The sequence below is a fragment of the Carassius carassius genome, chromosome 12 (assembly GCF_963082965.1).
Source record: "Carassius carassius chromosome 12, fCarCar2.1, whole genome shotgun sequence".
Taxonomy (NCBI): domain Eukaryota; kingdom Metazoa; phylum Chordata; class Actinopteri; order Cypriniformes; family Cyprinidae; genus Carassius; species Carassius carassius.
In genome coordinates this window covers 16,253,009-16,276,968 of record NC_081766.1, presented here as the reverse complement: position 1 = coordinate 16,276,968, position 23,960 = coordinate 16,253,009, and the positions used below count along the sequence as shown (strand labels likewise).

Genomic DNA, 23,960 nt, shown 5'->3' with positions numbered 1-23,960 from the left:
GTGGCATGTTTATATTTGAGTAACAATGACTAAATGTGTTAATATAGTTAGTTTGCACACAGAGCTGCAATCTTTAATCCAGTCTGTAAATTACTGTTATAATAATTATCTTTAACTTTAATCTTTGTCAAGAAAACGTGGGGCAAACTATCCTCAACTGTTTTGTCACTTAATGGTTGTTAAAAAGGATAGAAAATAGGTTTTATTGTTACAGTGATCTAATTAATTATACATAATAAAGTTAATCTTGCTTTATCTTTATCTTTTATCTACTTATCTTTCAGTTACTATGATTGACATGCATAAGTGGTGTGGCAGCATTGCCAGAGGTTAGAATAGTTCAAATTCAATAAAAGCTTTTTGACAAAACTTGTAATTACAAATAAATGTGTTCAAGTACACTCGTATATATATTCTTAAATGGTTTGTGAAAATCTTTCAAAACAATTGTTTGAAAAATCTTATTTAAGTTTCTCCTATATGAATGCCAGAGTGTATAACAGTTTGAAAACAAATGAAAGTTTCTACAGATTGTAAACTCATATAAGTATAAAACTCCACTCTACTTGCTACAGTCCTTTTAGGATGAGGTGGACAAAAGCAGAAAGGGGGTTGGGCACAACTTATAGTCAATGGAACAATTTGTTGCAAGACAAAAGTACACTGTTTTCGTTGTTAATTTCACCCCCTCACAATATAAAGCATTATTAGGACGAATTCAGTTGCACTTCTAAATTAGTTTGATAAGACTAACGTACTGTGCAACTGGACTGTTTCCTTAATCGTTTTCTACAGGCTAGTTTTTCAAGCAAATTATAGGCAGAAAAGATCTCACTTCCAGAGTCCAGGCAGCAGTGATTGTGCAAATCACAACCTACGCTCTATATAGTTCACACATAACACGACAAAATCAAAGACAAAAAAAATTATGATCATTGAGTGAATTGTTTTGCATTCACCGCAATGTATGAAAAGCTATGGATTGGATCATCAACATTAACATTTATGATCTCGCGATAAATCCAACCTTCCATCTTGCCACGTTCCAGTGCTGGCAGAAAAATACAGGGGCCGGACTGGGCGGTCTTACCTCGCAGGTATCCACACGATTGAATAAGTCATAGGCTACTGCTAAGCGATTGGATGACATTTTCATTTGCCCCGCCCACAGCGTCTTTGTCTGGACAGTATTGGTCGAATGTTCAGTCAATCAAAATGGGGACGGGTTGTTATTTGCCTCGGTGTACATACGGAGGCGTAGATATTTGATTTCGCACGGCATCCGTACCAGAACGGAGACTGAAATTAGTCAGTTTACAGAAACGTCGAAGAACTTTTACTTGCAATGACTAAGAAAAACGCAAAAGGAACAATTAAAAAAGGTGTGTATGTTTACATTTTCCTCCCGTCAAAAATACGTGCATTTCTGTGAAGGCCTGAAAGTTAATCGGGCGACAAGATTTTTATCTAATTTAAATGCCATGTACAGAGATTATAAACAAGCAAAATAACGCGAATGGCCCCAGTGCATTGTGTCGACTACAGTCGTGATATATAAACTGAGTTAGTTGTGTTACACTGTAACCACAAATAGTTCTTGAATCGTTGCTAACGTTACATTCTGAGCGAGTAAAACTTTTTTATCCGAAACAGTCCGAGAGGGGTGTAATAAACCCCACTGAATATGTCTGTGCACTTGGAAAAATTGGACGAAATGGTTGCAGAGCTTCTGAATGCGTTTATTCTTACTTGCACCACAAGACCTAGTTTGTTGCACTGTTTGTTAATTCCGACAGCAGCAAATGACCTATATTTTTGTATATAAATGTTTGCACATCGCTGGAATCAGAGTTGCCCCAGACAGTGTGAGCTCTTAAATGCTCACGTGTCAATATTGGGAGAGCATGGGAGGGGTTACACGGGGCCTCTAGGGTCCCATGTCCCCACCGAAAGTCTGCAGGACCCCACTGCTGGTTAATAACGTCCGGGCGTGGGGTTTAGCTATCTAGCCATGATTATTGACTTTAGTAACTGCGTGGTTATTACGCAAGAGCGTTAGATTAACTATCGATTAGCTGTTGAAGGAATTTGAACCCCCTCAGTTACTTTTTAGAAACTCGTGTATAGAGTTATCATAAGGGCTGACTTTACACTGTACTGAGGGTAATTTTAACTCAAAAACTGTAAAATGTTACCGTAAAAACCTTTAAATAGGTTAACTGTAAGTTACTTCACCATATACGATGAAAGTATGTATTTACAGGACAATACGTGCAATTATATAGTAAAATTGCTTTCATTAATTTTATTATTATTATTATTTTTGCATTGTTTAGTGTTGTGTACCTTACCTTGTTATGTTTGATAGCTACTGTTAATGGTAAAGCCTATTTTCTTCATGCAAAAGCTTAATTTATCATGTGGCCTGAATTATTATGATGGTTTGCTCTATATTTTGAGTCAATAAAGCACACCAAGCTGATGAGAATAAATGCAGTTATCAATTGTATACCTGAATACAGGAATCAAATGCCATCACGTGATACCTGATTTGTAGGCCTATATGTTTGTTATTTATTTATTAATATGTTGGTGTTAGTGATGTATAACACTAAGTATTCCATTTCTCTCCATGAAACCATTTCATTTTACAATATTAATCCACTATGGAAAACTTTTCATGCAATGATAATAATCCAGGACCACACCCATTTAAATGTCTACTGAAGGTTAGCAATTTCAAAGCCATTATCCTCAGATTGATGCATTTCTAATGCATTGCTTGGTAAAATTGTAGAATTCAGCTGTTCATAAATTGGTGGAATGCTCTCTTTCATCAAATGTCAAAATCATTGCTTTCAGGAATCTTTTCAGCTGCACATAATACAGTGTTTCCCCTAGGTTTACAGCTTTGGGGGGGGGGAGCGGGGGGGGGGAGCGGGGGGGAGCGGGGGGGGGGGGTTGGAAGTCAAACACTTAAAGGAATCATGGTGTTCATTTTGTTTCTTTTAATGGCAGCAGTGAATATATTAACTGAACAATTATTTGAATTACATTAAACTAAAAATTGGAAGATTTATTTTTATGTAATTTATCCACAAAGTGTGCAGCTTTTGTCACTGCAGTGTATCTTTCTGGGCTTCTGGAAGAACATTTCCAGAGCCTCTTGATATGGGAAGTCAGAAATGTCTGGCCCATTTATTGAGATCCGCATGCATGCTGCAAGATGGTCTCCTTGCAGCCTATTGCGGATGTTTGTCTTGACCTGCAAATGCATTAACTGTTAAATGTGATAGCTTAACATATAGCTAAAAGCAGCAAATCCTATTGTGAAAAGTTTGTATTACCCTGTTCATGGTTGAAAAGTCCCTTTCACAGTTTACACTACTGACTGGGACCGTCAGAGCAATAGAAGCCAGCAGGCTCATTGTTGGGTACAGGGCACCAAACTCCTCATATTTTGAAGACAGTTCAGACAATATTGCCAGCTGTGTCTTGTTCTAAAAAAAGGTTCAAAATGACATCAGTAACACAGTGTAGTGTTCAAGATAATGTCATGTAAAAATGTCACATTTGTAAGTTACCTTAAGTGGACCTGAGACCACTTGCTCCTTGAAAGAAGCCCATTCTTCAAGGACTGTTCCAAAATCGACACAGGAACAAAACTTCTCTACCAGTATCCTCAGTTTTGTGTGTGCAGTGTCATCAGGGAGTGTAGCTGCTTGTGGACCGAGTATTCCAAATGCAGCCACAACTCCAACCTCACAGAAACGTCTCTCGAGATGGGCAATGAGGCCATCCAAATATGGATCCATCACCTAATCAAACACATGAAACATGTTAGAAAACTATTAGGATAAATAAAACTGTGCAGCAGCTATATTTAATTTAGATCAATAAAGTCAGACAAAAGCCACATAATCATAACCTGTGATTGAAATCGTTGCCAGTACTGCTGTCTGTCTCCTGCATTACCCCCTCTTCTCCCTCTTTCCTGTTCAGCAGAGATGCAGAATGCACCCAGTCCTGAAGGGTCTTCCAAATTTTGGGTCAACTTACTCAGGTGTGAGCCAGGTTGATGACCACCAGAATCTTTTATGCCCTTTATTAAGGCCAGGGTGACTGGTACCTGGAAAAAATAAGCATATTGACTTAAGCATAAAGAATAATTGTGGTACCCTATAAATAAAAATAAATAAGATAAAACATTGAGCTGAGTTATTTAAATTACCTGCTCTTTGATTGCCAGGAACATGACATCCTCCTTTTGAAAGAGCTTAGAGAGGCGTGCCAGGTGAGGGAGCACATCAGCTTGCAGATGAAGGGCGGCAATGAAGCGATAGGTGGCAAGGAATGAATAAAGTCCCTTAGCAGTAGGACATTTGCGGGTCTCTACTTCGTCTGCCAAGGCACCCAGTACAGCAGTTATGTTCCTTAGGAGGTTTTTTACTGCTTCATGTTGGGAGAGCCACCGTGTGTCCTTTACTTGCTAGTCAATGACAGAAAAAAAAAACAGTTTAAAAAATGAATATAAATGCAAGTAAAGTATTCATATGTCATTTTCTTTTAGGCATAACTTATTTACCTTCACTTTCAGCTCACACACACCGAGAATCTCTGCAGCGGCTTTCAGAGAAGCAGAGCGGTTTGCACTGTTTCTGAAGTACAGGTGTAACTGTTCCAAATGGTCTCTAAATGTAGCCATGTAAGGCACCTCTTCAGATGCATCCTTACAGGCTAGAGCTAGCCTATGTGCAGCACAGTGGACACTTAGGAGCTGTGGCCATTCCTCTGATAACTGTTTTGCTACTCCATTTTGTCTTCCTATTAAATACATTTGTTTATTAATTTAACAAGGAACAAAATATTGAAAACAGTTTAATTATTTATAAAAAGAAGGTGACACCTGTCATTACAGCAGCACCATCGGTTCCAAGGCCAAAGATTAGGTGTGTCGGTATGCCCTTCGTGTGAACAATATTTTTTAGTGCTGCCACTATTGAATCTGCTTTCCCGTCAGTAAGGCAAATCAGATCCAGGAATTGGCAGAAGACCTTACCCGCATTGTCCAAGTATCTATATGTAAAAAATTATACATTTTTTTACTTTTCAATGATCTGTTATTTAAATTTTATTGGTCAATGAAATGTTGTTACACTTTGAGTAGATCTACCTCACATGAATGTCAAGCTGTCTGCACACAGATGCATCTGTGGTCTCATCAATCTCCAAGCCTATGGCTCGTGACTGAGAAATATCTCTCAATATTGGCTTTTCAATGACATTTGCCAGAATTTCAAGCATTTCATCAATTATTCTGTGTGATCTATAGTTGGTGCTTTTGCCAATCTAAAAAAGTGAAAAGATGTTTGACAAGTAAATGCAGTATGAATTCTTTAACTAATTTTATGTAAGAAACGTCCAATTACTTGTCCATATAGGGATCACATAAGACAAATAAGAAATATGGTAAACATTTACAAAAGAAACTTACATTGAGCTTGTCAAAATAGGTGCAGCCCAACAGATTAGCTAGTTGCAGCAAGGCTGGATAGTTGGTGTGGTGGGCTATTTCATGCTTTATTAGCCAGTACAAGCACTTGAATGCCCCCACCACAGCTTCATGTTCCAGGACAACTGTGGGCTCAAATGATGCAAGGACAGTGTTGCCTGAAATTATATGCATCATTTGTAATAAAGAATCAAACATATTATTGATCGAATCATAATAAAATAAAATTACCTGCTATCAAACTTGACTGGCGCTGACAGGCTGTTCTGTGATGCTCAGATGCCATATGTTTGTCAAGTTTGTCCTTTCTGTAGGACTGGCAGGGAGACTCTATAAATGGCCGGGTCTGGTTTCCTCTCACAACCGCTTGTTTATGCTGTCTACATATTCGACAGAACATTCCTAAAACCAAAAAGAAATAATTTCATTTTCATTCTTTATGTGCTATCTATCTATCTATCTATCTATCTATCTATCTATCTATCTATCTATCTATCTATCTATCTCATAAATTGGTTGTCTGGGAGCGTAGCTTCGTAAACGTTAAAAAATGGTAACATAAGATATCTCTTTAAAAAAAATAAATTAAACGTATTTAAATATTTTTAAAATTGACTTTTGCAAATAACCTTTGTTAAATTTATAGAAGTATTTGTAAATATTAATGGACCAGAGCTTAAATAGTTTTATTTTTTAACTAACAACTAAAAAAAGATTTATAAATACTCATTCATTGTTCGTTAAGTAAGGGATATGTATAGCAACGCAGCTGTTATAGCAAATAACAACCCCGACATCTCTATAAGAACCGCCTCGCTATACAGTACATTATCCCCCTTATTACATGGCCACCTACAAAATAAAAAAATAATTTGACACAAATGATTGATTTAAAAAGGAGTTTATTGATTTAAAAATGATTGTATTGCTTCCGCTAAAGAAAATAGTCCGTTCCGTGTCCATAGCAACGCTCTGTTTTTCATGGCAACGGTGTGTTATACTTCGCAGCGGTCTGTTATCAAGAAATAACAGACCGCATTCTATATTGGAATTCAACCAAGCCATGTAATAATGTTAGTTAATACATTTATATGATAAACAGATTTTAACTGGGCTTTTTTTTTTAGAAGTTTTCTTTTCTATGATGCAGCATATTGGAGAGAATAATCCTGTCAGACGCAGCACTGCTGTGAACGCGCGCTGTTCTGAACGTCATCACGTGCGCAGGACATTCCCATACATTACAACACAGAGCGGCCTGCAAAGCGTATTAAATATCTCTTGTCTTATTTAATCAGCAGATTTACAATGTCCTGACTAAAAACATTTTAAACACACAAATGTAAATAGCAAGCGGCATGTAATTCATTAATATAAATTTTATTGTTAATGAAATTACAGGTTTCAGTTACCCATCATGTATTACCACAATATATTATGAATAAGTTAATTGGCAAGTCATGTGTTAGATGAGAACCCTGCTGTCACATTTATATGTATGTATGTATTTAGTTAGTTACTTACCAAGATCAGTCTTGTACAGCCAAGGGGAGTATTTCCCCTCTGACAGCCAAGCTGGGTCAAAACCTGTCATCCGGTGATGATGACTGGACTTTTGATGATTGTCAGGGGCAGCAGGATGCGCAGCACTTAGACTTGGACTGCTACTCGCAGTAGAGCGAGTGTTGCCATCTTTAAAAAACGCAAATATTTTTGTCTGGTTTAAATCTGGCTGACGCGACATATTTCCCGCCGCGCTGTCCGCTAGTGCTCATCTGTATGTGACGCAAGTGTTTGTTTGTTTGTTTGTGTGTGAGTGAGCGCGCGTGTGTGAGTGAGCGCGCGTGCGAACTAACTCGGATAACTGTAAACGCGCAAAAACAGACAGAAAAGACATAGGCCTACCATCGTGGAAATAAGATAAATAACATATTACTTAAGGGCTATTTAGTTTGTTTAATAAAATAAATTGTAATCTGGCGCTATAAAGAAAATCAAATCAAATTTACTTGACCTTCAAGGGGGGCGGGGCGAGCCGTTAGGGGGGCGGGGCGCCCCCCCTATATAATGGTAGGGGAAACCCTGTAATAACTTGCTGAGTGCAACAGGAATGGTAAAGGAATGACAGTCTATCATGACATGCTTGCATTTGGTTTTTTTCTCAAGCAGTTCTCCAATGATTGTACTGTTCTGTTCATTTAATCCAATGCAATTCACTTTCATATGTGGCTGTGTAGCAAATATTTGATTTTAGTAAATGCAGAGTGCATATCACAATATTAAATGTTCTGTTTCATACAAAAAATGAAGAATGCATTTATGTGTTTAACAAGTAACACTGTTTAGTCCAGATATTCTAATGAATGAAAATAATATTTATAATAAATATATGTAACATTTGAACTCCTGTTGTGACATCAGACAATCCACTGGACTTGTGGATTGATCAATTATGATCAATTAATCAAAATTATGAAGTACAATCTATTATTCTAAAGCAGTGTCAATGTGCTGGTCATTCAAGATTCCAGTCGGGGGTGTATGCGCTGGTATGGCTCGATTATGGCAAAAATCATATTTACGATTATTTTGGTCAATATTTTAGTCACGATTATTTAACACTATTATGAGGGGGCCATATGACCAAAACTTTATATGAGTGATTTATGAAAGATAGTGATGCATATCAAATACACATTTCCTGTATATAAGGATGCTATGACATCTACATTGTAGCGACCAGCGGAATTGCAAACAATTCCTCAAAAACAAGTCCTCAAAATTATTGAAAATAATTAAACCGTCAGTAATAAAAAAGCAAAGGACAAATACAATAGAAAAGATACAAATGGAACAAACTGTGCTTTAATGTTTTGTTTTATGCAAGTCTCAAGCAGTATGATTATTTCATTTATTCACTATACTATTTATTATTAATGTCTCATTTCAGTTTTAGTTTGGCCTTAGTTTTGTATTTATTTTAGTTTATATGAAAAGGTTCATGTAGCGTGCTACAGCCTTCTACAGAAATTAATAATCAAACGTAAAATAAAACACAGCCCGCTGTCACTTTAAGAGCCGCACGGATCCAAATGACTATTACACGTGTATTTTCATTTTCAACTCTTAACGTTCATTTATTACATGACTGACAAAGCCTAGGTACACATGAATAATCACCAAGCAAAGCATTTTGACACATTTTTGTGTGTATTTGACCGTTTAGGTGCACACCTTGAGTTAAAAGATGACTTTACATGTCCGTGTTTTGTTCCGTCTCGGAGTGCATATCTTCCTGAGGAGCAGCACAAGTTCTCTTTAATGCTTTTAAAAACATGAATAAATATACTTCGATAAATCAAGTGTCACGTACGGAAGTTCTAAGCGACCAATGCTTTATTATTTTTTTCCTTCTTGTTTTCTCATTATCTCGACATTAAGTCGTGATAACGAGAAAACAACTTTCGTTAAGTCGACATAATGAGAAAATGAAATCGTGATAACGAGAAAACAACTTTCGTTAAGTCGACATAATGAGAAAATTAAGTCGTGTTAACGAGAAAACAACTTCCGTTATCTCGACTTAACGAAAGTTGTTTTCTCGTTATCACGACATAATGAAAGTATTTACTGTTGCTATAGTAATGAACTCAACTTTGACAGGCATCTGATGGACAACCATGCAGGCGCTCTTACTGTAGCCTATATTTCAGCAAATTTTGCTTCACCTAGGTAATAACGTCTACAATACATAAATAAAGGCTGATCAATCACTGTTGATCTTTCCAGAGACAGTACACCAAACTTTTTGTTTTTGTAATTAACATTTCAAAACAACACCGCGAACACAGGCTAAGTGCCTTCAGAAGGATGCAGAACTATTCGAAGATCTTTTAGAGCTGCTTAGATTAAACTCACTTTTCCCTTTATTTTAAATACATTTATATGTAATTTGTAATTTTTAGTAGTCACTATATGCTGTGACCGATATCATGTGCATTACAAGCTTCTGTTTGAAAAGAGCATTCATTCATTCAAATAAAATATTACAACATTATAGGGGCGGCAGTGGCTTAGTGGTTAATGTAGGTTGCCTACAAACTGGAAGGTTGGTGGTTCAATCCCCGGCTCCACCTGACCAAGTGTCGAGGTGTCCTTGAGCAAGACACCTAACCCCAGCTGCTCCCGACGAGCTGGATGGCGCCTTGAATGGCTGACACCGCAGTCGGTGTGTGAATGGGTGAATGTGAGGCAACTTGTAAAGTGCTTTGGATGGCCATGTGGTCTGTTGAAAGCGCTATATAAATGCAGTCCATTTACCATTTATAGAACAAAACTGAATTAAATTAGCCTATGCACTTTACATATACATCACATTTCTTATCAATATGATTAACAATAAAGATTAATAAAAAGAAAAAGAGGCACATCACAAATAGCCTACATTGTTAAATCCCATCCTACTTTGGATAAACAGAACATCTCCGCTTATTAACTAACAATCATGTGCCTCAAAGAAGCACAAATAAAGATATAGGTGCAAACAGAATACAGTGACGTCAACCTTGGTTTTGATAAGCAGTTATTTTATGACCCAGTACGCGTTGGTGAAACTCATGCATCTAGCAAGAGCTTAATACACAAAATAAGCATATTGATTCAAGCATTTAACATTTATGAATTAATTAAAGTAATGAACAATACTGCACAAATTATAGCGATCACGAGGAAGGTCCGCGTACAGTAAAGTGAACAGTGAACAACACCCCAGTTATATTTAGGTCTATAGTGCCACCTGTTGGCGCAGTTTTGTAACTTATTAGAGAACAACTTTCGTTATGTCGAGATAACGAGAAAATTAAGTCATCATTATAACGAGAAAACAACTTTCGTTATGTCGAGATAACGAGAAAACAAGAAGGAAAAAATTATAATGCATGGCTGCTTAGAACTTCCGTAGTCAAGTGACGTTACACGATTTTACTGATTTGCACGGAAAATTGGGCTTTTATGGAGGAACGAAAGCGCAGCACTGCAAAAGGGGGCGGAATGGGGCGCAATGATCGTTTTATCCCGATTATTGCATTTTCATAATCGTTGGAGATCGAAGTCAAACTGTTTTTCCGATTAATTAAATAAAAAAATAATAAAAGATCTACTTTTTAATAAGGATGCTGATTTTTCAAACTGATAATAAGAAATGTTTCCTGAGCACCAAATCAGCATATTTAAAATGATGCTGATAAAAAAAAAAATTAAACTGTAATATTTCACAATGTTATTGTTTTTACAATATTTTTTTTATCGAACAAATTCAGCCCTGGTGAGCACAAGTGAAATTCTTTATTTTGGTCGTTTTACTTTGCTGATAATGTTAGCTTGATGCAGGTTTTTCTGTTTCAGCTATATGGCTAATTAGTTTTTGCCAAATCCAAGCAGAAGACACCACTTACATGTTTATTATTTCAACAAGAAGCTCAGGAGTTTGGTCCTTGTATGGAAAATAAATAGCTCTGCGTCAGGAGAGTCGCTGTAAGTTTGCCAAGATTTAAATGCTACTTTGCCTGGAGGCTGAAAAACCCCTCCAAAGTTTGATTTGCATGTCATTAAAATGCATGCATGTATGTGACGAAGCAGTGTATCCTCCATTGTGTGCTACTCTTTTGTCAAGTAGAGTCATTTGGGTGACCAATCAGCCATTTCAGCTTTCGTATGTGACTAAAAACAGCGGGATGTAGTGGGATTTGCCTCTACCCTTTCCTATGAGGGCTTGAGATTTTCTGGCTTTCAAGTGGACTGTTCTAAAAATAATCCATTTGCTGGTGGAGTTCCATATTAAGTTCTGGCTCAATTCACAAGGAACAAAAAGGCAGGAGACCTGCTGTTGTACAGGGGTTTGGGGTAGGATCTCTTTTTCCCCACTGTGCTTGGAGGAATGGGGGAACCGAATGCAGAGGTCAAGGTGGTGAACGAAGAAACCGGTATTTTTGTATTTTTTTTGTATTTTTATTATTTGGAATAACCTTTTATGACGAGAGATTATGACCTTTCATAATCAAGGGGGTGTGAGAGAAAACCTTAACTTTTGAAAATTAATATATAATATTATTCAATACTTCATTTTTAAGTTTTATTCTTTTTTTTCTTTTTAATATATATGAACAGCAACAATTGATGTTTTTTTTGGGGGGGGAGGGGGGGGGTTCTTAAGTGCCTAATCATGTATTGTTATAAAGTTTTATTGTTTAATTTAGTTTTTATGTGACGCCTGTACAAACTATAAAAAAAGTATTTATTTTGTTGTAGAACTTTAGTGTTGTTATTGTTGTCTGTATATAAGTAACTAATGTTTGTAGTGTGCGTGTGTGCATGAACAAATGTGTGGCTTGACCTAGCAGAACGTAGCGGACAAAACACCTGTTCATTCTTCCCACTAGAGCTCCGTATGCAGATGTATTTATACCACACTTCCATGAGAAGTATCAACAGACCTCAGAATAACTGCACTCTTTTAGAGTTTTGTCACCTTGTAATTAATATAGATTAGGGGTCGACTGATATTGGATTTAAAATGGATACTAAAAAAAAACTAAATTGGCTTTATTTACAAAAAAAAAAATGCACGAAACCATATTAATAGTAGTAATAATAACAACAGTAATAGTAAATATTAAATGTTGAAATTACCACACTCTAATTGGGCCCTATGAAATCTGTTCAATTTCTTTCCTAATTTCCATTTTATTTATTTCAAAATTCTGTTATTTACATTTTCTGGTTTCAGTTTTTTCCATTTTAATTGGAATAAATAAAACATTTCATAGGGCCCTAATCATGTAATTATTTCTTAAAAAATAATGTTTGTTTCATTTTAGTAGTAGTAGTAGTAGGCTATGTACATTCTACTGAAAAAATAGACATCAAAACCGGACTTTTATTTTGACTGGTTGCAAAATAAACTAATAAAATTTTGTGCATGTGATATAATTTGCTTTTGCTCCAGTCAAACAGTCAGATGTTCATGAAGTTTCTCTCGGAGCAGTTCTGGAGATGTTGTTTATGTGTTTTCGTCCTTATTTAGTAAGACGGCAGATGCTGAAATCACTGCGAGCATCATGCGATCTAAACTGAATTCCGTTTTTATGAATGGTTTCTGCGACTCTGTCCGCGTTTTCTGCATCGCAGGAAAACACAGCCCTACAATTATACCAGCACAATGTTTGAGCACTTCATCTGCTTCTATTCTTGAACACTTAATGATTATCTAATCAAAATAAAAGAGCAGCGCTGAGTACGAGAACTCACCGGTGTCACACACACTCCGGGCGCATCGCGTTCAACTCGAGCAGCGCTCTAAAACAGTTTATTAATTCATCAAACGGACACAAGTTGACTTCAAGAATGAACAATGAGGCGAAGATAAGTTTGAAGATCAGTGTTTAAAAAAAACGGAGCAAACGGAAAGCGCAATCTATTTTATAAATGAAGCATACAGAATTTATTAGAGCCACAGAAAGACAAACGTTTCGATGAGAGTGCTCAACTATCGGTGCAGATTAATCGGTAAAACCGATAAATAGGTCGACCTCTGTGATTTCTGATGGAATATTTCAACATTTGGGAATCTTTCATTTGAACCAGAAATCCCTTGGATCGTATATATGGATTTGAAAATAGAAAGAATTGATTGGTCTCCGGTACATTTTCGTCTTCAAAGCTAATGTTACATAGTCTATTGACTAGTGGCCTTGAGTGAATACTTGTGTGTACCGCAATACTAAAGAGCTAATCTTACTTTTAAAGTCATGGTTTAATTTTGAGCATGTATTCCTCATTCACACAGGGGTTTTTGCTTTTGCTGTGCTGCACTGATTTGATTTTGTTAAATAAATACATTTTAAATTCAATAACTTTACATTTGATTTATTTGTTCCTGATATAATCTTTATAAATCTTTTATCCTTCAGATGCCAAGCCACAGCAGGTGCATAGGAATGGAAAGAAAGCAGAGGTTGGAGGAGGAACCTCGTTTTTCACCTGGTTCATGGTTTTGGCTCTCCTGGGCGTCTGGACCTCTGTAGCCGTGGTGTATTTTGACCTTGTTGACTATCAAGGTGTAATTGGTGAGTCTTTGGTTTCTCTTATTCAGACTTTTTGTATAACTTAATTGTAGTTTTAAAACGTACTTACTACTTAAATGTTATATGTAATTTATTTTTGTATATCTGGCCTTAATTTGCATGCAGCCAAAGCAAAGGACTTGCGCTATAATCTTTCAGAGGTATTACAAGGTATGACATCTGAACCACAGAATAGAATCACCACCATAAACCTCATTTGCAAACTGGGGAAGTAAAGCTGCCATTTACTTGTTAGTTCCGTTTTAGTGTCATTTTCCTTTATTTTAAATATACACTACGTTTATATAAATAAACTCTAAAAGTTTGGGTCCAATAAGATTTTTTTAAAATTAATTTTATTTGGCAAGGATACATTAATCAGAAGGGACAGTAAAGACATTTATAATGTTATATAATTTTTCTATTTAACATAAATATATAAATATAATCGGCATATGTTTTCTGAAGGAGTAATGATGCTGAAAATTCAGCTTTGCATCACAGGAATAAAATACATTAAAATTAAAACCAGTAATTTTTTATTTTAATTATAATTTTAAAATATTTTTATTTCTTTCCAACACTTTTAAAAACTGACCCCAAAACTTTTGGATGGGAGTGTATATTTTCTAACTATTTGAATATGATAAAATGTTAATGTAATTGCTACGGAATTATTTAAAATAGGATTAAGGATATTTCTTAGTTCTGAGTATTACAGGAAATCTTGTACTATTTGATAGAAGACAAATAAGAGCAATTTAAAAGTGCTATAGGACTTTTAGTTCCGTATATGGCACAATTGATTATTCACAACCCATGTCAAAAGACTAAATCAGATTCTCTTTACTTTCTAGGTAAACTTGTGTCCTATGATGCTGATGGTGACGGAGACTTTGATGTGGAAGATGCTAAAGTACTACTAGGCAAGTGCTGTGTTTCCAATGAAATCTTACCAGATGATGTTTTGCATGACTGACTTTGGTTTACTTTTGTGCAGTTTCAAATTAAATCAGATGCACGTGCATGGTACCTTTTCATGCTTTTGTAATCATCATTATATTCAAACAACATACCATTTTGAAGAAGTGATGAGAGATTAATGCCTTATTGCATGATTTTGTATATCAGACCAACTTGCTAACATTATATGTAAGGCAAAGTCATGTGGTAAGGAAAGAAGGTAAAGAGATTTAGCATGTAGTTGAACTGATTTCACAAATAACTGAGCTTTATATTTATTAAAAACAGCCCCATTGGTCCTTCTCATGCATGTCCCCTTTCTCCTTTACCTCATTTTACACTTTAAAAGCATCTTTACCCTCTGTTTTTTAATAGCACTGAATCTTTATCTACTAAACCTTGCAAACAAACACCACCCTCTCTCTATTTTCTTGCTTTCCCACTGTTCTTTCTTTCCCTCTCTTTCTCTTTTTCCTTATTCTCCCATTTGTATAGGGCTGACCAAAGATGGCAGCAAAGAAAACTCAGACTCCCTTGAGGAAGTCCTCGATATTTTAGCAGAAGAGGGCACTGATTGGTTTCAAGGTTTCTTCACCTTCCTTTATGACATTATGAGTCCTTTTGAAACGCTAGAGGATGAAGAAACCGAGGCAGCAGCAGAGGATGTTGCTGGCACGTCACAGACTGAAGGGGTTCAGGGCCAAAAGACATGCGTTATTTTAGGCCTTCAAAATCAATAGTCGTGTTTTCTACCCCAATTGTGACAGAAGCACTTTATTAGAGGAGGACTTGCTCCTTTGACAACTTGATTCTGTTCCCAACACTTGGAAGAAATATTTTGTTGGGAAGATCGCCAACACAGTCACTTTGGGACTTCCACACTCTTGAGAAGATGATTTCATTATGAACATTTACATATTTGTAAATATTGAACTTGTGTAGTTTATACTTCATTGCAGCTCTTTTGCAACGGTTGTTTCCAACTACTAATACACTATTTATGTTTTGCATATGACTTTTAGTGCTGTAAATGGAACATCATCACTTTTGCTGCATGCCTCAGTTCCCTTATATCATGAACGACATATGTATTTCTATTTGAGTCTTGCAGTTTAACACTGTACATAAGACATCTTGTTTATAATCTGACTATCACTTCCAATAGTTTTGAGCTATTATTACACAATAATTGCATTTTGGGATGATTTGCATCCTCAGCAACTCGGTGGAGATAGATCTTTTTTAAAGTTTTATATGTCCTTTTAACCTTTTTTTTGTTTTGTTTTGTTTTTTTGGTACTGCTCAATACAGAATAGGTAGTTTTATATATCATTGTCAGTAAAGTTGTTGTGATTCTATATTGTCTTGTGAGTTGCCTTTGCTGTCCTTCATCAGATATTTGGAGACTATTGATAGATTAGATACACAGTACCTAATATATATCTCTCCCCTCTTGCAGTATTACCTCAAATAACAAAAGTTATGCACGAAACTTGGTCTAAACCACTGGTATTAAAACCGGTCCTGCAAGCACCCCCAACACTGCACAGTTTCTATGTCTCTCTCTCATCTTTCACACCTGATTCAACTCATTAGTAGAGACCGCAAGACCTGAAATGGGTGTGTCAGATATAGGGAGACATACAAAATGTGAAGTGCTAGGGTGCTTGCAGGACCGGTTTGAAAACCTCTGGTCTAAACGGGTGTATAGCTGATTTAATCAAGAGATTGCACACAGCTGTCAAATCAGGAACTTCATAAGTTCATCAGCCAAAAACTAGTTCAGTGGCATGTTTAGGAGACGTCTCGTGAACCCCTGATTTCTGTAACTGTCAACAATCAGTTCCTACCTGCCAATCTAAAGCGCCTGATAAGTAATATAGTGCTTGTATATGGCTTATGTGTTACTAGGTGGGAATTGAGAAGGCTATGAATTTGTATGCAAGAAGTACAGTATTTACTGCTGATTTTATTTACAAAAATGGCTTCTTTTGTGTCTGGAAATGTATTTTAAGGAAATTAATTGCGTGTAGAGTTAGGAATTTAGATTGAAAAACAATTGTATTATTTCCTTCATTACAACTTTAATACCACTTATGTCGCAATTATACCTTCGAACATTTCAAGAACAGTTTTAGTGTTTATTTTGGTAAATCAACAATCCAGATCAATTGGTTTAATGATTTTGCAATTGTTGCCATATTTTTCAGTTGTCGGTGTCGTTTGACTTTTTGTTGTTAACAAGATTAACATATGGATCATTTTACAAAGATTTTCTATAAAAATTATTTAGAAAGTATTAGTCCCCAACCATTATGTATTTTACAGAGCATTGCACAAATTACTCAAACAATAGAATCAGGGCAGACATGGGTCAATTGGCTGTATACTCTTTGACATCAGTAGTTAAATGTATGAAGAAGACCTCACAGGACTTTATATTGTACAACTGTTTAAAGTAGCAGTCACTGAATTTATTTGTCTGTCTCGTTTACACCAGACGAAAAGAAAGATGTTTCCAGGAGAAACGGAGGTATTTTGCATACTTGGTCTGAGTGCATGCAGCTGATTAGCCTCTAGTGTGGTTTGGGATCTTGAAGGATTTACTTGATTGACTTGTTTGTTTCCATTTGCCTGACTTAGCTGACATCGAATATTTTAAGCTATGTATTATTTTTCTGTTTAACCAAGGAGTGTTTTACAATACTACCTTTTGTAGTTGACTTTTATGAGTCTGCATGGACAATGATGACATGACAAAGAGCTACATGCACACGTAATTCTTGTGTATAGTTTTTCCAGGCTATTTGCAAATAATATTAGGGTGCTGTGGACTTGTTATAAACATCCTAAATACATCATCTTCTAATATAATGTATACAGTAGTGATTCTCAACCTGGGAGCCATTGCAGACTTCTATTGGGCCACAAGATTACTTAAATTATTTAAATTAGGTGTATTTGTTTATATATATATATATATATATATATATATATATATATATATATGTATATGTGTGTGTGTGTATATATGTATTATATGCATACAGTTTCTTAAACTTCAGGAATCACATAAATTATGGTAAATTCATTTCATATCAAGGCTCACAGTTTCTTTAAAAAAAGTAGCATCTTTGTCATAATTACAGTAGAAACACTTGAAGTATTGTAGCCTGTATGGTAGGCCTTCGACTATGCCCCAGCAGGCCGTTAAATAAGTTGAGAACCACTGGTGTAGAGGATATCTGAAACATACTAATGAGAGAATTCTGATGTGAAATGATTTGCATCATGCCAACTAATTGCGTTGTGGCTTGAGGTGTGTGTAGTTATGATTTAGTTACCATGACCACATCATCAAACAAAGTCTCTCCCCAGAGCTTTCCCACGCCAAAGATGTTGGGTTGAAGCTAAGGGAAGCTCTGAAACAGCAGCTCACCATCATCCATGAAAGAGTGGAGGCTAGGAAGATAGCTAAATTGGCACTGGCAGAAGTGAGGCACATCCTAGCCAAAGAGGAGGAAGAGAGGACCCTGAACCGTATCAGGGAGGAGTCGGAGGCCAAGGCTTGGGAGAGGGCTGAGGCTCGACTGAAAGAGGAGGGGGAGAGAATAGAGAAAGAGGATGTGGAAAAGGCTATGGCAAGAATTAGAAAGGAGAAGGAGGAAAGAGAGAAAATGGCTGAAATTGAAGAAGCAAAGAAGATTATGAAGGTGGAAAATGATGAAGTGAAGAAAAAGCCAGAGGCTGAAAAGAAATCTCTTGAGAAACCTGCTGCTGATGATGATGGTAAAAAGGTTGAGAAAAATGGAAAAGGCAAAGAATCCAAGAAGGCTGCAGCTAAAAAGAAGCTGTAAGGCAGCACATCAGCTACTGTTAGATATTTTGTGTACATTTGTTAACATTTGGCTAAATTTAATCTCAGGCCATTGTGAGTCTTCAGAGACCACATCTTATAAACCGAAGGCAAGACCTTTTGTCTCTATGAGAGATAAGCAGTGATGTAAATAACATTGAGATTAGTAGAGGCAAAAACAGAACGAGGTGCTATATGCCGATTGTTGTAAGGAAGTTCTTTATTTATCTTAAAAATGTTTTTATTTGAGGGTAGAATTTTGGTTTACTCTTACAAAATGCTAGCTATTTTGTGAGATTTCAACATCGATGTTTCTCTGATTTTTTTTTTCTTCTTTCATTTATAAGAAATATAACAGCTAGCATTATTTTACTAAGTGAGAACATTCTTGTTATCAATAAACTACATTAATCCCCTGATTTGTTTTATCAGTGCTTTGAGTGATTTTTTTTTCAGTCTTGATTAATATAAGAAAAACAAAGTTGAATTAAAACTGGTCTTTTTTGCCACAAAATGCTTTGCTTTTCCCAAATAATATCTATAAACTCTTCAGAAAATTTTCCTTTTTCCTCTCCTCTATTTCCCTATTGGTCTGTTTTAAACATAAAATGCATACATTTGTACCTATAAAACATAGGACAGAAAAAGCTCTAGTGCAAAAGTATACCAAACGTCATAAGGTTATGGAAATCCTTTTTTGAAAGTGTAAAGGTTATTTAATGCACTTCATAGAGGGCTTGTTTCATGTGACTGTATTCTACACTTGCCTCATGTATGCACATCCACATGTAAAATCCTCAGGGCTGAAAGAGAAATCCACTACTGAGACCAGTGAATCAGCTGAGGGAACCCCTGCTGAACCTGTGGAAGAAGGTAAAGAAGAATCATACACAGCATTTTTATGCAATAAATAAGGGTGCAGTGAAAATGTATTGATGCATATAAATCTTTGTAGGTCAATAAAATAAGATGCAGGATTTTATAACATAAATTGAAATTTAATGTGATATGCAAGTAAGGAAAGTAAATGTAAATGTACAAGCTACTGCCATTATTACAAGATGAATTTCCATGATCCTGAAATTAATAATTTTTTTTTTTTTAATGTAAACAAACCTATATTTTTAGTAGGTTTGTTGGCCTTATCTAATGGATCATTAAACATTAACAGTGTTCATAAGGATGGTGTTTTGTGTGTATATACGTACCATCTGTGTTCGGTGTAGAAATTACTTTGATATTTTTTCTTATTCAGCTCCTGAATCTATTGTGGAGGAATTAATCCAAGCCACTACAGTTAAAGAAGCAGCTCAGCCACCACCAGGTATGGCTTTTATGTCCTTTATTAAATTACAATATGCAATTGTTGCTATTTGTTTACTCATACATATAGCTGTACATATGTTTGTATATACGACAAAACAATGGAGTATAACTAGACCTATCCTCTGAACTGGTGCATTCACAAAGTTCTACACATCCCCCACCCCTTACATGTTCATCTAAGAAATATATTGGTACCTAACAATACAGTCTGTTTAATAATTTAATATAATTATTTTTTCCCCTTGCAGAACCAGAGACTGTGGAAGAGGAGTCTGTTCCTGTGGAAGAAGAACCTCTGGCAGTAGACGAAGAGCCCACTTCTACAGAAGATGAAGTAGCTGAGGAGGAACCAGAAGTTGAAGAGGAGCAAGAAGTTCCTGAGGAAGAACCAGAAGTTGTGGAGGAAGAGCCTGAGATTACAGAGACACTTCCAATTGAGGAAAAGGCTTTTGAGGAGGCAATAGAAAAGCCTGCAAAAGAGGAAGAGGTCATACCAGTTGCAGAATCGGTTGAGGAGGCTGCACCAGTGGAAGAAGCAGTTGAGGAAGTGTTGGAGGAAGAGGCTGCACCAATAGAAGAAGTAGTAGAAGATGCACCGCCTGAAGACGCAGTAGAAGAAGTAGCTGAAGAGGTTGCACCTGTGGAAGAAGCAGTCGAGGAAGTGTTGGAGGAAGAGGCTGCACCAGTAGAAGTAGTAGGAGGAGATGCACCGCTGGAAGAGGCAGTAGAAGAAGTAGCTGAAGAGGTTGCACCTGTGGAAGAAGCAGTCGAGGAAGTGTTGGAGGAAGAGGCTGCACCAGTAGAAGTAGTAGGAGGAGATGCACCGCTGGAAGAGGCAACAGATGTAGTCTTAGAAGAAGAGGATGCACCAGTGGAAGAAACAGCAGAGGAAACCACACCAGTAGAAGTTGTTGTGGAAGAGGTTGTAGCAGTAGAAGTTGTGGAGGAGATTGTACCAGTAGAAGAATTTGTGGAGGAGGTTGTATCAGTAGAAGAAGGTGTGGAAGAGGTTGTACAGGAAGAAGATGATGTTGAGGAGCTTGAACCACTAGAAGAAGATGTTGAGGAGCTTGAACCAGTAGAAGAAGTAGTAGAGGAATCTGAACAAGAGGAGGAATCTGAAACAACAGAACCAGTGGAAGAAGTAGAAACACCCAAAGAGACCGTTGAGGATTCAGTCTCTGAAGAAGAAACCGTAACAGAAGAGGAAGTTATAGAGGAAACCGATGAGCCAATTCAGGAAGATGAGGATGTACAAGACTACACATCGGAGGAAACAGAGTTTGAGGAAAATATTGAAGAAGAGGGTATGTTTTCTTGTTCTCTCAAGTTCACTCAGGTTGTTATTATACAGCAGCAAAAATAATACTCAAAATTTCTTGTATAGTGATCAACCGATACATCGCCATGGCCGATATATCTGCAGATATATATATATATATATATATTTTTTTTTTTTATATATCGGCATCGGCCGATACGTTTTTCTGTTCGGCCGATGTGTTCAAATTTTATTTTGACGGCGCTGAGAGCAGTAGCGCCTGCGCACATAGTACTCACATTCACCCTCTTGTTTACTGTCGTTGTTCCCAGTTCGGTCTAAAAACGGATAAAGGTCTGCCTAATAATCAGGTAGAACAGTTAAACAAAGGAATTAATGTATACAAAAAGTATTATGACGATTGCTTTTATATTATTAGTAATAGAAAGGCAAACATTATAATACTTTCTCGTTTGCCGTCAGCATTAAGCAAATACGCATTTATGTGATTTAAACAAATCTTTCAATAACTAATGAACTTTTTTCACAAACCTTGCAAACTTATTCGAATCCAGCTGTGAGATCTTGTGAAGTGTGCATGTGACCTGACCTGCATGATCACATGTTCTCTGTTTGACGGTCGGTCCGTGTGAATTGAATGCTTTAGACTTTAAACTCGTGATTTCAAATTATGCTGCACTTTATGCATTGCCGACTGTCTTATTCATGTCATTTTCTCTGTGTGCTGTATGTAAAATGAGTGCTACCCTGGCTTTATTTGAAAATTTTTATTCCCAATGCACACAAACTTCCCAGAATACTGAGTGCTGTGTTGACTACAGTTTACTTCCTTTTATTTATATTTTAATTAAATATTTATTTAATTGTGAAAAATATTTTGTCATCTAAAGTATGTTTATTTTACACATTTAGTTTTGAATCTATTGTCAAATGATTTCAAATTTCTTAAAAATTAATAAAAAAAATATAATAATTATATTGGTCCCCTGCTTTCCAAGATATCGGCATCTGCTGTCAAAAACAAAAAACAAAAACAATATCGGTCGGCCACTAGTGTTTAATTATATTTGTATTATTTATTTATTTATTTGTGAAAAATACTTTGTCATCCAAGGTATAAGTATGTTAAACATTTATTTTTTTAAATCCATTGTCAAATTATTTCAAATTTTAATTAAAATATTAATTAAAATAATTAGAAAAATTATATCGACTATCAGCCACACTGCTTGCCAAGATATCGGCTGTCAAAAAAAAAAAATAATAAATTGGTCGACCACTAGTCTTTATGTTAAAATAGTACAGTAAGTACAATAATGTGGATGCTAACATTATCTATTAATATCAGATACTACACAGAGACAACAGGAAATTAGTTATATTTGCTTTGTTGTGAAATGTGTCTGTCTTGTTACAGAGGATGCAGCTGCTGAAGAAGAGCAGGCTGAGGAGGATGAAGCAGGTTGGTAATTCAATTTTATGGTTCTATAAAAGATAAAGACTGGGAGGATTTCCTGATCTGTACAGAAAGTTGTTGAATAATACATTCTATGGTTAATATCGTTTTTTTTTTTTTTACTGATACTCCACCCCAAAATGAAAATTTTGTCATTAATCACTTTGCCCCCATGTCGTTCCAAACCTGTTAAAGCTTCGTTCGTCTTTGGAACACAATTTAAGATATTTTGGATGAAAACCAGAAAGCTTGAGACTTTCTGGTTCAACCGTAACATTATGAAGTGACAAGAATACTTTTTTACACAAATAAAACAAAAATAATTACTTTATTCCACAATTTGTCTCCTCTGTGTCTCTCTACATCACCATAGTGCCATTTTGGAGAATATGAGCTGAACACAGGCAGCTTACGCTCTTTTGTGTCAGCCGCACCACAATTATAAGTTTTCTAAATGTAGTTATGCTTTGATTTGAAAGAAAACAGCTCATCCTTGTGGCGTAAGCTGCCTGCCTTCAGCTCATATTTTCCAAAATGGTGCGACGGTGATGTGGAGAGACACAGGAGACAAATTGTTGAATAAAGTCGTTATTTTTGTTTTATTCGCGAATAAAAAGTATTCTTGTCACTTCATAACTTTACGGTTGAACCAGTGATGGCAGATGGACTATTCTGACGATGTCTTTCATAATTTTCTGGACCTTGACAGTGTAATTTACTTAGCAGTCTAATGGACAGTTTTCATCCAAAATATCTTAAATTGTGTTCCGAAGACAAACAAAGCTTTTCCGGGTTTGGAACGACATGGGGTTGATCAGTGATTAATGACAAAATTTTTGGGTGGAGTATGTCCTTAATGTGTAATTGTATTTAATTATTGCTTATTCATTTAACAGAGGAAATTAACCAAACAGAAGAACAAATTGAAGTAGAGCCCACAGGTAATCAACATTTTCAAAGTGATATTCATTTTCATCACAATTGAAGTTTTCATCTCATTAAGGATGTTTTACTCATGCAGTTTAATTCTCTGCTCTTTACTTGAATTTGCATTTATATTGTTTCTGTCTATGTATCTATAGATATGTTTGTCTTATTTTAATAATGATTTGTTTCTGTATGTAAGTATATGTATGTACGTAAAAATGCTATAACTGTGTTCAAGGAAAGTCTTCGTAAGGCAAATTTATTGTATCAGCAGCCATATAACCCCACCAAAATCTGACAACAATGTGGTACCATAAATTGTGCTTAAGCTCAAATGTATGGGAAAAATCCAGTTAATGCACATTGTAGAGTAAACAAACATTCACATATGTACAAAGTGGACTGTCTCTGCCTTATACAGCATCTGCTTCAACTGAAAACAAAACATCATACAACTGGTTAAGTGTCTTTAAAGCTGATAATTTTGTTTTACAGAAACATAAAACATTAGGCAGTAA

At 36.0% G+C, this 23,960-nt stretch overlaps 1 protein-coding gene and 1 long non-coding RNA gene across 4 annotated transcripts; both read left to right on the top strand.

The window, feature by feature from the left end:
- The first annotated feature begins 1,216 nt into the window (after positions 1-1,216).
- LOC132154920 (aspartyl/asparaginyl beta-hydroxylase-like) lies at positions 1,217-23,960 on the top strand. 3 transcript variants are annotated; one of them, XM_059563648.1, is made up of 10 exons: positions 1,217-1,382; positions 13,480-13,635; positions 13,759-13,803; positions 14,490-14,558; positions 19,253-19,324; positions 19,707-19,775; positions 20,026-21,096; positions 22,486-22,521; positions 23,412-23,456; positions 23,938-23,960. In XM_059563648.1, exons 1-10 carry the CDS (start codon positions 1,346-1,348, stop codon positions 23,943-23,945), a joined length of 1,608 nt encoding a protein of 535 aa, XP_059419631.1. In that variant the 5' UTR covers positions 1,217-1,345; the 3' UTR covers positions 23,946-23,960. The 3 variants fall into 3 exon arrangements, with proteins under 3 accessions (XP_059419631.1, XP_059419630.1, XP_059419632.1); XM_059563647.1 differs by lacking the exon at positions 1,217-1,382 and adding an exon at positions 11,340-11,493; XM_059563649.1 differs by lacking the exons at positions 1,217-1,382; positions 13,759-13,803 and adding an exon at positions 11,340-11,493.
- Positions 16,900-18,879, top strand: LOC132154923 (uncharacterized). The gene is made up of 2 exons (XR_009437211.1): positions 16,900-17,128; positions 17,974-18,879. It is a non-coding gene; the product is annotated as an uncharacterized LOC132154923 (long non-coding RNA).

What these genes read in the sequence shown, in the direction of transcription:
- LOC132154920 (XM_059563647.1), top strand. Translation starts at nt 11,448, where the DNA reads ATGGGGGAACCGAATGCAGAGGTCAAGGTGGTGAACGAAGAAACCG. An exon ending in TGACTATCAAGGTGTAATTG is followed by an intron (nt 13,636 to 13,758) that starts GTGAGTCTTTGG and finishes ATTTGCATGCAG; the next exon opens with CCAAAGCAAAGGACTTGCGC. An exon ending in GGCTGAGGAGGATGAAGCAG is followed by an intron (nt 22,522 to 23,411) that starts GTTGGTAATTCA and finishes TTCATTTAACAG; the next exon opens with AGGAAATTAACCAAACAGAA.